The 17,400-nt window shown below is 36.4% G+C and overlaps 1 protein-coding gene across 14 annotated transcripts in view; it reads left to right on the forward strand.

The window, feature by feature from the left end:
• Positions 1–17,400, forward strand: part of DOCK3 (dedicator of cytokinesis 3) — a 221,679-nt gene that overhangs the window by 132,374 nt on the left and 71,905 nt on the right. For all 14 annotated transcript variants that reach the window (XR_012661094.1, XM_075096446.1, XM_075096433.1 and 11 more), the window contains exons 13-15: positions 78–166; positions 3,788–3,913; positions 13,717–13,841. Coding sequence is in view for 13 of the 14 variants with exons in the window: in XM_075096446.1 (XP_074952547.1) it covers positions 78–166; positions 3,788–3,913; positions 13,717–13,841 (340 nt within the window). In the remaining variant the exon portion in view is untranslated. The remainder of the gene's footprint in view (positions 1–77; positions 167–3,787; positions 3,914–13,716; positions 13,842–17,400) is intronic.

The raw sequence follows: 17,400 nt of genomic DNA on the forward strand, positions 1-17,400 counted from the left end.
GCAGCAAAGTTGACTTTCTTGTCCTAGTGTGGTTCAGCAGAAAGCTTTTAACTTTAATTAGTGTTCTTTTATTTTAGGTGTAACAATGAAAATGAATGGTGCCAGATCCATGAAAATATTATTCGCAAGTCCAGCACCAAATACACAGCACCCAGCTCAAACTATGGTAAATATTTACTTGTACATTTTTGTCATAATAACAGCTGAATATGTCCTTTAGGAAACTGCTAATTATTTACAGCAGAGGAATTCAGCGAGATGTGAGATTATGCATAGCCTAATTTCTTTGCTTGTGATGATTTAAAAATTTAGCTAAAATTCATTTATGTTCTGTTCACAGGTGAAAACCTGTATTGTGTCTGCCAAGTTAACCAGGAATTAAAAAAAAAAAAAAAAAAAGCATCTGATATCTTTCCTTCTCGGATACAGCTGATGATAATATTAATTTAGCATGCTAAATTTCATTCATCATTTTATCTGTAGTATGATTTTATCTCAAGAGAGGTCAGCAGTGGAGAGAGCTAGTGACCTGCTAGAGTATTAGCTTACTCTGAGAGTCTTCATTTATTGGCTATTACAGTTGCTGCATATGCTATGCTTGTGAAAACTGCTAGCCTATGGGCGGTACAACATAAGCAGCAATCAGCATTGGCAGAACTCTTTTGAAAGGTTTTTTTTTTTAAAGTTACTGTGACCAGACTTGGCTGCACAAGGAGCGAAGAATTTAAATTTTATTCATCATAATTTCCCTGAGTAAAACTGTCTTCCTTTTCATCCTGTATTCCCTTGCAAATTCCAGGTGTAGCACACATCTATGGCTTGATCTCCAGAGGATACCAAGCATCCTAGTCAAAAGAAGCAAAGCCAGAGGTTAAATTTGTCTGACTGTTCAGAAAATTCTGACTGTCCAGAAAAAAAGCAGTGTTTTTGTACCTACAAACTAATTATCAAGAAGACTTTCTGTGATAGTTTCAGTACTAAATGTTTCATTACATAGTTGAGAATAACTGTCTTGGCAGAGTTTTTGTGACCTTTGAATCCATTTTTATTTTCCTAGTTGATGGCAGATAAGCACAGAAGGTAAATCTTGTCCTATTGTTACCTCATTTTATGATTTCTGTAGTTCGCTAATCCAGAGATATCTTTACTATTCTATTCCAAATGAACCAGTCAACAGGATGCACCTCTGCTTCATTACAGCTCGTTCATTACTGAGTGCCCGATTCACTGGCATACTGATGCCCGAATACTGATATTGTCTTAATTTCACTTGTTTGCATATTGAGATATTACAGTAGAATATCTATGGCAGTTCACACTCCCATAGAAGATATTAAGCACAACAATAAGCAAATAAAACAGTTATCAGGTTTGGAATTTTATTACATGCAAAGTTGGTCTCATTCCCTGCTCTTCCTCCTGTTCCAGTTAAGGTCAGCCACCACTTCTCATTAAAACATTTTCCTGAATTGTTTAGATCTTTGAAAACTTGGACTGTTTGCCTGTATTTCCAATGCTAGGTGTCTGCCTAAAAATTTTTTCCAAGCATGAGCTTTTCTGAAGAGCAGAAGGAGAGCGAAATAGCTTTTTACTATTGCCTTTGGCTTTTTAAAAATAATTATTTCAAACGTTTCATTAAGGTCTAGTGCATTTCTGGAATAGGAGGTTGAAACTTGGCAGAGGTATTGTCCTGGTGGGAGGGGCTGTATTTCAGGCTGACATCATGGAAGCATAAGTAATACAATTTGGGCCTCTCAGGACCTGCTCTTACAGTGAGAAAATGCTCACATCACATGTGTGGGGGTCTTATTTGTTGTTTGGGTTTGCTTTTTTGTTGTTTTGTTTTTAAGAAAAGCTCTGGTTGTTCCTCTCTCCACCTTCCCAGGTCTTGTGTAATATTAGTCCTTCAGATCTGCTGCAGGGAATAGAAAAATACTGGGAAGATGGACTGAGTAGAAGAGGAGAACTGGAGAGTAGATTTACAAACCTCATGGGGAGAGCAAGAAGCTAGGCAGAAGTTTTTGTGGTAGTATATGAGGGAGGGTATCACATAAGTAATATATGTAGTATCATGCTGGAAAATTACATATTCTATTACCTCTGGTGACTGATTTTTATAGATAACAGATTAATTCTGATGCTATTTGTTAAGTACTGGGGGTGCTGGGTGTAGGGGCGTCTGAACTTCCAAATTTGCTCCACTCCTTTATGCTAGAATTTTTTATTTTCATTTTTTTGTTTTTAATAGCAAAAGAGGTTATAAAATGAACAAAATTTCTGTGTCAAAAATAGTCAATGTTGATTTCTAATGAACTTGTGTCTTGTGTTCTGTAAAACCTTCTGTAGTGCACACACAGAGAGATGTACACTCATACGTGGTATTCAAAGGGTTTGAATTTTTTCCATTGTTATAAAGCCTCTGTTTTACCTGCAGTGCTTTGCAGTGCTCTTCTGCCCACTTAGCTGGACAGTTGCAAGTCTATGTTTTGGCAGCTTTTGAGTACATACATGCTGACTGTCCAGCTGGCTGGTTGGCCTATCTTTTCTTTCGTTTTAAGGCTTTATGCTCTTTTTTTTCTTCCCAATTCCCAGTATTCATAAAACTTATACAGTCTTCATGTTACCTATGTATCTACTTGGTTGCCAAATTTGGCTGAAGCCCAACAACAGGCTTGAAAATTATTTCAAGGGAAGAGATCAGAAACTGGGTGGGAAGTACATGATATTACTGGTTTCATTCCCCTAGTAACTTGTCTAACAAAATGGCGAGTAAATATTTTTCATAAAGCCTATATATTAAGCTTAGGAAACAGCAGATTGTTTGATGGCTCATGGAAGAATATGCATACAAAGCAGTGTTTGTTTTCATATGTGTTCCTCCAGCGAGTGAACAGAGAGGACAGAAGGAGCTATTGGCTATCATTCACTGAATGAGATACAGATTGTGGAAAATTACTATGTGAATGTACTTCATGTTGATATGTGAAGCTGGTAGTGTGTGCTCAGCAGATGAGACTAAGCTTACATGGTTGAGCTTTTTCCTGGCATTTTCTGGTTTCTCTAGCTTGACTTTGTAACTTTACCAATACATTATCCTCATTTAGGGGTGTAGTATGCTATAAATTAAAAACAACACGTTGGACTGAGATTAACTGTGTAATTATTCCTAGTGAAGCTATTCAACTGGTATACTGAACAAAGGGTTGCATTGGAAGAGCTAGTTGCTGAGCCTTTATTACTCTCGTTTTCTGAAGTCACTTTGACCAGTTGGTACTCATGAAACATGTTGAGGTACTGAAGGGAACTTCATTAAAACCAACATTCTTGTATGAAGTAGTTAAAGAAACAAGTGGAAGAGATACACTTTGAGATTTTTTTAAATGGTTTTAAGTGGGATTAAAGGCACTTTACAGATGTTCTACAGTATTGTGTGATGTGGTTGTCAGATGGAGGTGGCATTGCTCATACATGTGTTGTAACTTGCTGTATGTAAGGAATAGAAATAATGCTAAGTAGCTCACTGTATCTCTGTGACATCTCTGCAAAATTAAGTATTCTGATTTTTTAAAATTGTGGTTTTATATAATATTATGCTCTTAACTGATCCCTTAAAGCAGATTTGTTTCTTCCATTTCACTCTTAAATTACTCCAAGGGAGGAAAAAATTGTGTATTAATATATTTGTATTAAATTAACCATGGAGCAAAGCATTATTTTACCTGCATGGCTTGTATATACAGACATCTAATTCTTAGATCTGCAAAAATGAACTATTTTTTTTTCCCAGGACTTATAATATCTCTTCAGCTTCTACGTGGTGACATGGAGCAGGTTCGAAGGGAAAACCCCATGATCTTTAACAGAGGCGTTTCTGTTACCAGGAAGCTGGGTTTTCCTGACGTTATAATGCCAGGTAAACATAACAGCTCTAATCTTAAAATATTGGGTGGGGTTTTTTTCTCATACTCTTCTAGACAAATGTCACAGGGATGGGTGCATTACTCAATGATTAATAATCTTAAGAGTTGCCTTATTTATCACTAAATGCCAATTCCAGATTCAGGGAGGCATGCTAAAACATTTTAATCAACAAACATTATAGTAATAGAAGGTGTTAAATTCGCATGTATAAAAGGTGATCTGGAAAGTTTGCTTTGACATTCCTCTTGCCCAGAACCTCCAATTAGATATCCCTCATGTGTGCTAAGCGAAGAGATATTTCTTTTAAAATGCATGAGGTTTCTTCTTCCAAACAATGTAAAGCCAGGATGAAGAGTTTCCACTTTGCCACCTTGATTTTCAGAGATAGTATGATGATCCTTTTGCATTGGTTGACTATACCTGAGGCTGTAAATCTGGTCTGATTTTCAGCTGGTCTTACAGACCAGCTAGTCCATGCAACAGCTGTCTTGGCTGAAGAATTGCTGTACTTCATTTGCTCCTTACTTCTGGAGCAGCAACTTTGAGATGTTTCTTGTTTTGACACAAGTTGAGCTAGCCTCAGCATAGCCAAGAGTTCATTTAGAGAGGAAACTAGAACCTAGCCAGTCATGCAATCAATAGATATTAAACCTGGCATTCCACTGTCTTGATTTTTACAGTGTAGTAAGAAATGGTGTTACTAATTATATTGCATGTATGCCATTCGAAATACAACCTCATTGCTATGCATTATAACGAAGACCAAGAATAACTTTGCAGACATTGGAAATTTTATGAAGGTGTAATGGGAAAAGTATCAGATTTTATTACTCGAAAGACTGCAGTGACACATCAGTATCAAAAGTAGTTGTAGCCTCATTATGGAGGGTCTTCAGAAAGTACAGTGAAAATAGGGAGTGGGTTAGAGGAGTTTCTAGAAACTAAAAGGATTTAGAACACTGCGTTTTATTTACTAACGGTCTTGAAAATAATACAGCAGCAGAGGATGTAGGCTATAAAGCCAATTATATATTTTAGTTTTTAGTGACCTTATAGCCAGTAGAACTATATAGTTCCAGTCTTAACCCAAAGCAATCAAATAGAGAAAAGATTAAATATTGCATGTTAATATGCAGGCACAGCTGCTGCAAGGTGAGCTGCTGTAATTGAGATCGCAGCTGGATGTGTCAGCTAGAATAGCTAGATCACAGCTAGAAAAGTCAACATCAAAAATAAGATTTACATACTTGTATAAGTGAACTGATTCTCTTACAAGAATCACTTAATTCTCCATTTTTATGTGTAGAGCTGTCTCTCAAGTGCTCTAGACAGCTGAATTTTAGCAAGCTTAAGGAATACTTTCATGGCATCATGTTCCCCCTAATTGTTTTTTTATTTTCTGGGCCGTAGCCTCTTTGTGCAAGCTGGCATAGCGGGCCTGTCTTCCCTCTACTTCTGCTGGGTTTGGCAATGCTTTTTTTCAGGGGTTGAACAGGCAGGGTAGCAGTTATCATGCAAAAAGTGGTCCTACCCTAAACTTTAAAAATTCTCTATTCATTGCAGCTAATTCAAATTTCCAAACTTTCTTTCTCTCTCAAATGAAGAACTCTAGGAAAAACACTGCCTCAGTGCCAAAGATGTCCACCAAATTATATTATTATGATCTTAGTGTTATTCAGACTAGAGACCTTTGACATTTAAGTAAATTAAAACCAGGTTCCATAGTGTGTGTTTGCAGCACTCCCACTCGAAGGCTGGCTATACATGTACAGCAGTGATCTTCCCAGCTCTGGTCAGCCCATCAGTTTTTCAAATGGTACTCTTCAAAAGACCACCGTTGCTTGCTAATCGCATTTTTGTGGGAATGACAATTCTCGCTGGAGAAAACACATGGATTTTAAAGTGATAGTCAATTTGGAATTGGTCTCATATATAGAGAGATTTGCCAAAAATAATGATTGATACAAAGAAGACACAAGTCTCAGGCACATGGTGTGAATTTTGGGGCTGTCCTGTGCAGGGGCAGGAGTTGGACTCTATGATCCTGTGGGTCCCTTCCAACTCAGGACATTCTGTGATTCTTTGAAATTTGTGAAAATACCACCATTCTGCTATTAAATGCTTACTGCCTCTCGAGAGGAGCTGGATACCCAGAACTTCTGGATTCAAAGGGGGCTACAAGAGGTCTGCGTATATAGAGTTTAGATGCAAAGCTTTAGGTATTTGTATTTGTAAAAAAAATGGCTCACATTTGTGGAGAAAGGCAGTTTGTAAATGTCTTTAAACACCAGGTAAGAAAAGAAATCTCTGAAAAATTAGGAGATTACAATACAGTGTAATTTCACTGATGCAGTGAACAGTGTTCATTCTAATTACTTTTTTTTTTTTTGGCAATGAAAATATGTTTGATATTATTCAAGCAACAGCAGATATTTGCCTGTTGCTTGCTTTTAAAACAATAGATCAAACTGTGGTTTGAGCTTACCCAATGTCCAGGATAGAATATTTGTGTAGAGTAAATTATCTTTCAGGTGGATTAGCCAAGCTACATGAACAAAGAATGTCCATCAATTTACATTGTCCTTATGTTGTTACAGCAGAATCATTGTTGTTTAGCTTTATTAGTGTTATCTAAAGTTAGAAAATATTTAATTTTTGAAAAAAAAAAACAAACAACCAAACAAAAACCAACCCTCTTATGCACGTTAGTAGTTCTCCACCATGTCTGCTGCTTTAATTGTCTTTGTCAAACTACCTTTCCTTGCTTTGCTTCAGAACTGTTTCTCATTAAGGACAGGATTTCCTCTTTCAGAAAAGAGCACAGAAAGTTCATTACTTGTATTTTGCAATTGGATGCAGATTTTTTTCAAGGCAGTGTGATATAAAAATGTTTTTTATGAATACATTAATAAAAGCTAGGTCACCTAGTATTGTTAAAATATGCAGTGATCATTCTGCTGAACCAAGAAATCTATTTTTAACAAAGTAAATAGCTCTAACATTTCAAATTAATCTTCTTGGTCATAGGTTTTAACATTTTTATGTCCTTTTTTTAATACAAAATCCTTTCACATGTAGACATCTTAACCATTAAAATTCTGTAGCTGTGTCTTAGTGTGCTAAGTTTTCTTACCCCATTTTGTTTTCTAAACAGTAGCATTAGTTCCTATATCAAGCCCTAACTCAGATATGAGAAACATGAGTGATAGCTGTTCATCATAAAGAAATAAAGTTAAACCGGTCTTTATGTGCTTATATCTTGCATGGTTATGCAGAACAACATCAACATCCTACAAAATAACTATACCTGTCTTAATCTCTAAAGAAAAAAAATGTGTTTTGTTTCTTACTGTGTTGTAATCTGAGAAGAGCTCATAAAGACTTTAATGATCTTTTTTGTCTCAATCAGAAGGGATTCAGTCAAACCAGCCTCATGAAGAGGTGTGGTGGGTTTTTATTCATTTGTGGGTTGTTTTTTTTTTCTTCTCTAAATTGCTACTGGGTTTAAGACTGTCCATCTGATCCTGACAATTTAACCTTTCCCCAGAGATAAAAGCAATGAGGCATGTGCTGCTTGCTTTTTGGATTGCAACTTCATTTCTATACAGAACTTGCTGATCAGAAATCTATTGCATAGGCATGGCGTTTGTCAGTTCCCCAAAGGACATCCTTTCCCTTCCCCATGTGCTGATAATGATCCTGTCTTTTACTTTGATCCTCTGATGAAAAGTGCATGCTTCATCATCTACATGTGAGTGATGTTTCTTTCTCTTTTTTCTCTCTCCTTGTCTTAATCTCCTGGCTTCTCTCCCTTTCCTTTCCCTTTATTCTCTCCCCTTTCTTTCTGATGCAGAGATGAAGATAGTTGGGTGTAAGTTTCTGCTTTTCTGTGTAATGTCTGCTTATTGCTTGCTTTTTCCCATTTTCATGTCTCTCATGGAATGTTGGGGATTGGTAAAGATATAGGAAACTATGACATCATAGGGAAACTTTGGTAAGAGAGGGGCATAGACTTTGTCTTATCAGTCTGTCTTTGTACCACAGTGTTTCAGACAAATTTAGTAGCTATAACGGAGAATCAGTAGCAAAGGTGAGAAACATCTCAGTATCTGTTTTATCAGTGAGCACAGAGGCATGGCAAAAATATATTCAGAAATGGACATGGCAGAGTCCATCAGCTACTCTCAGAATATTCACAGGAAGACAAGTCTACAAGACTAAAAGACATATTTATGTAATAGTTATCCCCAAAAAGCATTTACAAGGAGAATAAAAAATATTTTTGTCATTAATAAACTTGCAGAAATGGAAAGTTAAAATACTAAGAGAGAAGAAAAAAGAGATAAGAAAAAATATATTAAAAATCAACTCAGCACTACTGAAAGGAAACTGTTTCAGGGAAATCACTGAATTTAAAAAGAGCATTTTATAAATTCTTTCCTAGACATAGAAGTCGAACAATGGATAGCAAATAATCTAGTAAATATTTTTGTTCCTTTTCCTTGAAACAGTTGAGTTCTGTTCACCAAAAGCTAGAGGAACACACAGAGTTAAACCTGCATAATATTCTCGGGGGGGCGGGGGGGGAGTTAATTTTATCTACAGGCAGTAGATAAAAGCTCTGCTTCCCCTTGCTGCTGTAATATTACTCACATGTTAATAGTGGCATACTATAACTGTTTCAAGAATATAGGCCTTAAAAAAAGTTGGTGACTGACTGGTGATGGGGCAGAGAAATGGATCTCAAATGGATCTAATGTGATTCCCAGAGACTGACCATACCAGGCTTCTTAATTTTAACAGGCAAGCAGTAATACAGTGGGCAATACAGCAGGTTTTTACACCATTATCAAAGGTGACTTTGCTGTTAAAGCAAGGGAAAAGCATGCAGTGTGAGGCCTGTCACTCTTAATCTTTTGAGACATGATGAGAACAAGTCCATAATGGTCAGCCAGAAAGAAGGCCAGAGAGTGTTTGAGACATGTCCCATATGGTGCACTTTGTCTTTTTCCTTTAGTCCATTTGTTTTGAAGAAGTAATGTGATGATCACAAAGCTGATTGTGGGCCTCGTTCTGTTAACTTCTTCTGTGTTGAAATTACTGCACTTCAGAAGTAGTCACAATGGTTTTCATTTGGAGAAAGTTAGAACTTAAAGTAAGGGTGTAGCGTGCAGTTTGAGATCACAGTCCAGTCACTGGCACCCTGCTCTTGTGCAGTGGCCTCCAAAGCTACTGCAGAGAAGAGCTGTCCATCAAGGGAGCGTCTGGTTTAATATAGTACTCTTGGCCAAAAAGAAGAGCATTTACCATTGCAAAGAGCTAGAACAAATACAGCTAAAGCACACTGTAACGCTATCCATGAATATAAGTATTCTACATTTTATAGTTTGTCTCAAAGATTTTAGTTACTTGCTGGCCTGAGTCACTTACAGAGTCAAACCCTTAGTGGTTTAAATTGCTGTAATTTAATTGAAGTCAGTGGTGTGATGCTCATTTACTCTAGTTGGGGGGATGTTCATTTATATATAGGACGTTAGATGTATGGTTTTGTTTTGTTTTTTTCTTCATAAGCCATTGTGGAAGATACTCTGACAGCCTTTCTTGCCCATTCATGCTCTGGGGGTTATTGGCACTCCTCTGTAAAATGCCAGTATTTTCAAAAAGATGCTAAACCCAGTGATGTTAGAGAGTTGAGTAGACAGGATATCAGTGTGTTGGGCCCTAAGTAAATAGGACCATCTCAACAACTTAACAGACATAAATGCTAATTTTTATAGATAGATTGTGGGTTTTTACATCCTTGGCTGTTTAAATGGTAAAAGGCTAAACTTTCAGTTTTAAAAAAAATCCAGTGAAGATTCTCTGGATAAATAGAGTTGTTTTACAGAGTTACTTGAAACTAGACCTGTACATCCTGAATGTTGCGAGTTGCCACTTTTGTCCAGCTTACAGGGATATATTACGTTTCTTTTACAGGCTCTCAAAGTCATAGAACATTGACCTCTTGGAAAACAAATTTGCTAGAATCAAGATGTCAGAGATTTGTTTGCCTCTTTCTCCTGTAGGAACTTATGGGAATTATGTAACCTTTTGTTTACACAGTATTCATCTGTATAAAACAGGGACTATTCTTGTTCTCAGTGTACAAAATCTTTTAGGATCCCTTAATAAAAAGCGTTAGATTAAATGCATATGGTTTCTGTAAATTGTTACTACATTCCAGTTCAAGTAGCTGGTTAGTCTTCTAGTGGAAAACCTACAAATCTTATCAGGATTGATCTCCTACTTACTCTGATAGACACTAGACAATTACTGGCCACTGGACTACTTAATGTTTGTAAGTCTTAAATATTATAAATAAGTTGATATATGGTTCATGTAGCCTTTTCCACCACTCGTTTTTTTCCCCATTGCCATTAAAATTGTTTCAGGTGATATGAGAAAGGGTTTCATTTCAATAGAAGCAACCCCTCCCCCAAGCTATAATTTATTATTTATAATTTAAGCAATTGTACATTTGACATAAGGCTTTGTAAATAGGCTAAAACAAACAAAACAAATCCCCCATAAAGGTGAAGGGAGGGTAAACGTAGAGCTTCAGACACATCAGAATATAATTCTTTTTTAATAATGTGAAAAATACTGTATTTCAAGGCATTTCATAAAGAATTAGTAACTGCATGTGTTAGAACTGCACTTACTTTATGCTAAGAAGCAGTTTACATTTGGTTTTAAATTGAAAACAATTGTAGACAGATGGGCTTTAAAAGAAATATAATTCTGAAAACTCTCATTAGGTTTTCAGTTCATCCTGGACAGCCATCTAACACAGAGACATCTCAGCTTAAAAAGTCATCCGCAGGTTTTAGTCTGTAAATACTTTGGCCCACTAGCCTTCTAGCACTTTTTTATTCCTGTACTAATGATAGGAGGCCACAGCTAACCCAGTTTTATGATCTGCACTGCTCTATTTGTGAAGATGTGAGTGTAGCACACTGTTTTTCTCTCAAAATGCAAGTTATTGTCACTTCAGAGCCAGTACTGTTTTACAGTAGTTTGCTGCGCAGCAGGCATGAATCGTCTGGTTTGTAGACAAGTTCTATATTTATATTTTTCATTTTACAATGGAATTAAATATGGGAAAAGCTCTATCTGCCAAGATTTTTGACTTGATAAGTAGCTGTCATGTATGTTAGGGCCAACAAGGATCACTTCTTGATCATACTGATCATGCTTTTTGTTTAGTCACATGGAAACTGCACTGCACTATCTGTTCATACATTTGTGCGGAATGTTTTCACTAGCCTTGCAATTTGCATACTCAAAATTTTTAATACACTCCTCTGTGTTCAAGAATTTGCTTTAGTTTCTGTGCAGCCCATTAGTGCATCTGCGCTCAAGCAGTTGGAGAAAAAAATGGCTCAGCAAGAGATGTGGTTAGTGCATATGTTGGGAAAAGGAGAAACTTATTGTAAGATTATTTTCACTGAAATAAATGGAAGTGTTTGAGTTTGTAGTTTGAACTCCAGATTTTCAAGAAACTGATGGGCTCCTTACCTGAAAGTTAAGTGCTTTTTGCCTTTTCCAGATACACTTACTTTCCTATTTTTATTACATGTAATTACCTTTTTTATTTTTTTAAGGTTCAATAGACAATATTTTTACAAGAGAAAATAACCATTGTACTTCACTAAAATACATTTTCCCTTCTTTTTTCTTCATTTTGATGCAAATCCACTGTTTTTTAGATTCTTCTACTACTCCACCCCAAAGGCATTTTTTTAATTAGTGAAGTAATATCCCTCCTGTTAAGCTTAATGGAAGATAAGATGCTATATATAACCAAATGCTGCCTTTAATTTAGGCTGGAAAATTATTTGCTATCTGACATTGGACTTTGTGTCTTCCAGAAAAGAGGTCATAAATAGGAAGCTCCAAAATGCTAATTATAGTGGGTACAATTAATTTCTATTTAGAGTCACAGCATACAAATTGAAACTATTTCCCTCATTGTGCAGACTGCTAAAAAAAAAGGATGGAGTCTGTTAAGCAAGAGGATTTTCAAAACAAAAGTCCCTACTTGAACTATTTTTTGCGCTGTTTTGTATTTCCTTGATATTCCTGTAGTCAACATATAGGTAGCTTTGCTTGATTTTGAACAGCAAGATAATTTTCTCTGTTGTTGTGGACCATGGGGTGTTGCATTTGATGAGTGTTCTTTGATGAAAAAAATCCAGATCAAATATTTGAGGTCTTTCACCAGCCTCTTGCTATCATCTTTTTGCCGTTAATGAACCATAGCATTTTCAGTCCTCTAACTGTGAGGTGTTTCAAGCAGTCAGCTCTGTGTGAATCCACAGCGAGAGTGAGGTTGATGGAAAAAGGAGGGTATTTTGCATGCAGATTCCCATTCATAAAGACTTCCTAGCAGAAAGCTACAGAGCTGTGTATGTATTTTCCATGCTTAAAAAGTTGTACTTATGTCCAGAAATAAAAATGAAAGTAGGGACAGGACTGAAAGCTTCTATTGTTTGTCCCTGCAGTAGATTAAGGAACAAATTCTGTGGGGTTATAGGCTTCATGCAGAATTTGAAGTGCTGCTTTGACAGACACAAAAGGATATCCCTCAACGCCTGAAGGCAAATGCTGCTTATTTCATTGTGCTTCTGATTAATAAACAGATTTAACTGCATCATCTTCTCCAAGTACTGGAGTAGAAGAAATCAGGCATTGAAGGAATCTCTGCCTTGCTGGATAACCATTCCATTACTTCATTATTTAGTCTCTCGAGGCTGCTTAACAAAATACTTGCCTTGAAAGGGTTTAAGTTTTTATTGTTCTAATTTTTTCGTGGTTTTATGTATTGCCCTTCAATATGTTTGCCTTTGTGGCAAGTAAATAAAAGGAAGTGGTAAGTGAGCCATCATGAAATGGTGACAGTTACTAAATCTTACAGAAAAATAGGCTCTACCTGCTCTCCTTGTGGCACATGCTTTATAACTGACTGCATTAGTTTCGAAAACAGTGTTTCCTACATCAGATTCTTGAAAACAAACAAAAGTGAGCTAGAATCTGTCAAATTCAAGATAAGATGCTGAGATAGGTGCTAGTTACCGTTTGTATTTCTGAATATAGTCATTTGCTCTGAAAGGTCTTCAAAAAGAGGTAGTGAGAAATTGGCAAGTATCCATACTGCCCGCTTTCTTATATTCATGCATATGGATACCAGAGGCTAGCCAAAAATCGGAGGGGGGAGGGAGGGGGGATTATAATTCCTTCTTAATCTATCTGAATTGAATTACAACCAGATTTCCAAAAAGGCTGCTTTTATTTTGTTGTTATGATAAAAATAAATTACGAAAATGTAGAAAATACTTGAGGTAACTGAATATAATTTTCTGCTGATCATCACAAAAATACTTATTTTTCTTAAAATGTGAAACATGAAGACTGATGTTAATGATGTTTTGTCAGGCTTAGCCTGATACTTCCAAATCAGCAAACTAGACAAAGTAGTAGATGATTTTATTCCCTTCCCCACTTACGCATAATAAGAGCAAGTATTGATTCTGAGTTCACGCTTAATAAAGGCATTACTAACAATGGTCTGATTTTATGCACTGATATTAAAATGCTCATCTTTATTAACAATTAACTTGCTGCTTGGAATGATTTGGGCATCAGCCATAGTCTTGCAGAACACAGAAAATAGTTTGCAGAATCAAAACATGTTGCACACGGGCACTGAGTCTTCTATGTTGAATTTAAGCATGTGACTCTGGTCTTCTACTGTAGGCGATATACGCAATGACTTATACCTGACATTGGAAAAGGGTGATTTTGAAAGAGGTGGGAAAAGTGTGCAGAAGAACATTGAAGTGACCATGTATGTGCTCTATGCGGATGGAGAAATCTTGAAGGTAAGTGCTTATTTCCTCTGAGCTTCAGGTGCCATCTGCTTGTTCCATGGACATGTTCTCTTGTTTTGTTGTCTCTAATGGAAGGGAAATGCTAAACTAAAAGTAGATCTTCCTTTTTCTTTTTTTTTTTTAAATTGTAAATATGTATATTATGATGAAGGAACTTGTCAGTTATAAATTTGAAAGAATTTGGAGCACTTCCCCTATATGGGAATAGGAGACTTGGAGAAAATATTAATAAACTGAAAAGCTTCCATAATTTCAAAATGTTATGTCAGTGGCTATAGTAAAAATAAAATTTAGAGTAACTGTAGTCAGAAAGGACTGAAGAGTATGTGACAAACATCTAAAATTAAATAACGTGTGTCATACAATGTGATGAAGTGTTATAACAGGAGAGACTTTTAAGTCTGAGTTGTTGAAGTTGTGGTGCTGGATGTAGTTTTAGAAAATAAATTGGAGTAGGCGTATTTCCAAGATCTTGGCTTTCACCCTGGATGGCTCCATTCCAGCTGTGGATGGTGATGTTTAAAGTTTTTCTTTCTTCCTCTGTTCTTGCTTTTAGTATTACTGAAGAGAAGAAGGTAGATAAGTCAGCATTGTGTGGGGTGGGAGGGTGTAAGGACAGAGAAGTAAATGGAAAGTATTTCGACATAAACATCTCTCAAAAATGGAGAAATGGCTGGATTAAAATGTAATAATCATAACTTCCACCTACCCTACCTTTTTTTTACCTCCACTGCAATACCAAAGTGCTTGTGTACCAAACTCATTGCCACAGTCTGGTTTTTTTAATTGAAAGGAGAACTTCTCCTTTATTACTACAATTGCTTGTGATTTCATTAGAAGTAAAGTATAGCTCTTGTAAGGAACTGGTTTGTGCTCCTAGCTGTTGCAGAAAGACCACAATCCTTTTGTGTTTTATTCCATTAGGCATACCTTTCAAACTGAGTGGCATATTTTTAATCATCGCTGCATTTCACAGCAGTCTGCCAAAGACCAGTGTAGGTCTTTACTCTCCGAACTGCAATATTAGCATCTTCAAATGATGATGTTAATGCTAGCTAATTACACTGTAACTGTGGCTAATGAGTAAGTATAAAAGCCATATAATTTCTAGACATCATCAGTATTAACCACTTCTGTGGTTTTGGTTGTAGTGGTCATTCACAGATACTAAGTTATCTTTTTCTTATGCTTGCCTGTTATTACTACTGTAACAGTACTTCAGGGCTTTACAAGGAACAGACATGGTACGAAAAAACTAAGACTAGTCAATCTGATTAGAAAAAATTCAAGTGAACATTTGTCATAAAGGAGTATCTTTACATATAAAGGTGCTTTTGTGTTTTTTTAAATTTAAACCACATATATAAAAGAATATCTTTATATCAGGTTTTATGTTATTGCTCCTCCGTAAAGTTGCAGTGAAATTAATAAAGATACTTGGCTTACATCAGGGAGATCTTTGGTTATGAAATCTAATGATGCCTAAGATCCATTGTATTTCAAGAACACAGACACTAGCATTTTCCTACATAGGAAATACTCCAAGGTATAAGCTAGCATATCTACTGAAAAATGAGGAAAACGACCATCAGGGACAATAGAAGTTGAACTCTCCTTCCCTTTAATTTGAGCTCCTCACTGCTTAGGTACATTTGTGTTCTCTCTCAACTGCAGAATAGAGCTAGAAAAATAATGTATAAAACTGAATATCAGTTGAACTGAATATAGATGCATAGCTCAAAAGTGCTAAATGACAATTTGAAGGAATAATCACATGCACATAAGAGAAAGATGCAGCTACTTAGAATTGAGTTTGCAAACTAATAATGTCTCCTCTTTTTTCGTCACTGCCACAGTTTCCACATGATTTAAAAATTCTGAAAATTCGTCTGCCGAAGATGTAGATGAGACAGCCATCTGGAATTACTACTTAGTGGGTTATCTTACCATTCAATGGTAACATCCTTCTTCATGTAGAAAAAAATTGATCCTATTAAGTGTATATGGCTGCTCTAAGTCTGTAAAAATGCCCTGAAAATTATAAGGATTCAGCTCCTTAAACTCTAGATTTCCAGTTTGTCTCAAGTTTCAGAATGCAGATTTTGGTTGTAAAATACAGGCAACATTTGTGCTCAAAATCTCGTGCTTCAGGTGGAGAGCCCCGAGAACAAAGAGGTCCATCAGTTCCAACCATCCCACCTGTGCAAAGGGTTTTGGGAAGTCTAGGTATCCATTTGTCTAAAACTTAACACAGGTCTGTTTGTCTGGGGTCTTTTAGTATGCCACTAAATGGATACTGGTTTACCTATATTAAGAATTTAGTTTTAAACCCTAGATGGCTTATTTTTCACTGCAGCCATCTGGTTTATGTGATCTTCAGTATGGACACCTAGAGCAGCATGTGAAGATCTGCCATTTTCTATTAGGAGGGATCTGGTTTCACCCAAAGACAAAATATAATTTCATTCCTAGATGAAGCAGCTGGAAAAAGACCTCTAAACCAGGACTTTCAGTCATTCAGCATAATCTAAAAGAAAATACTGAAGACTGCAACAAGAGGAGTCATAACTTTTTAATATATCTGTTAAGAGTAAGGTGTGTGTTGGATAGGGCTTGGTGAAGTACTGATGAAGGGAATTGCTTTGTTTGGGTTCCCTGAATGTTCACTTGTGTGACCTGAGGTTGCTTTTGAAGTCTAGCTATTTTCTGTCTTCTGTTGCATTTGTCTAATTATGACGTCAATTTAATAACTTTCAGTAGGTGATATAGTAGAGAAGCTAATAAGTACGGGCAGAACACTGGAAGTTCAGTCATTGCCCCCAAAACACTACTGTTTTGGTAGAAGTATCCTTTACTGTTCCTGACCTACGGCCTTTCCAGAGCAGACACTGCCAAATGAGAAAGTGTGCGGAGTTACACGGTACAGTTGGGAAACTGCCACAAAATTTTCATCTGGTATTAGAATAAATAAGCTTTTCCTGACCAGCAGCACAATCCAAATCTGAATTATGCCTTTGTGAAGACTTTAGCGGAACCATACGCAGCGTTAATGAGAATATTCTGTCTGTCTCAAATCCCTATTGCTGTTGAGTATATCTTGGTCCAAAAATAGTCCTACTGAAAGCAGTGAAATTATTCCCAGGATACAGTGCTGTTCAAAATGAAAATGAGTATTTCTTTTCAAAATGGTCTTACTCAGTTGTTAGTATCTTTCAATATAGTCTGAAAAATAAAAAGCCTTGACACATTTCTCACTTATTCTTTCTGTTCCAGTAGCAGGAATGTCTTACTAATTGCGAGGCATACCTTAAATGATAAAATTATTACCTGATACTTTTTCTAGTTTAGCTTCCCTTACTTGCCTCTGCCCTCTAATTCACCTACATTTTGGGGTCTCATGGTAACTAGGTGTATGGACACTAGTTTCATGTTTATATTTTGCAGATCACAATTCAGAATTAAAGATTAAACAATCCTCCCTCCTCAGACTATAGATTGTAGTATAAACACATAGAAACTCAGTTAACAACCAGAAGAAAAGACTCTTCAC

This window comes from Phalacrocorax aristotelis, chromosome 6 (assembly GCF_949628215.1).
Source record: "Phalacrocorax aristotelis chromosome 6, bGulAri2.1, whole genome shotgun sequence".
Taxonomy (NCBI): Eukaryota; Metazoa; Chordata; class Aves; order Suliformes; family Phalacrocoracidae; genus Phalacrocorax; species Phalacrocorax aristotelis.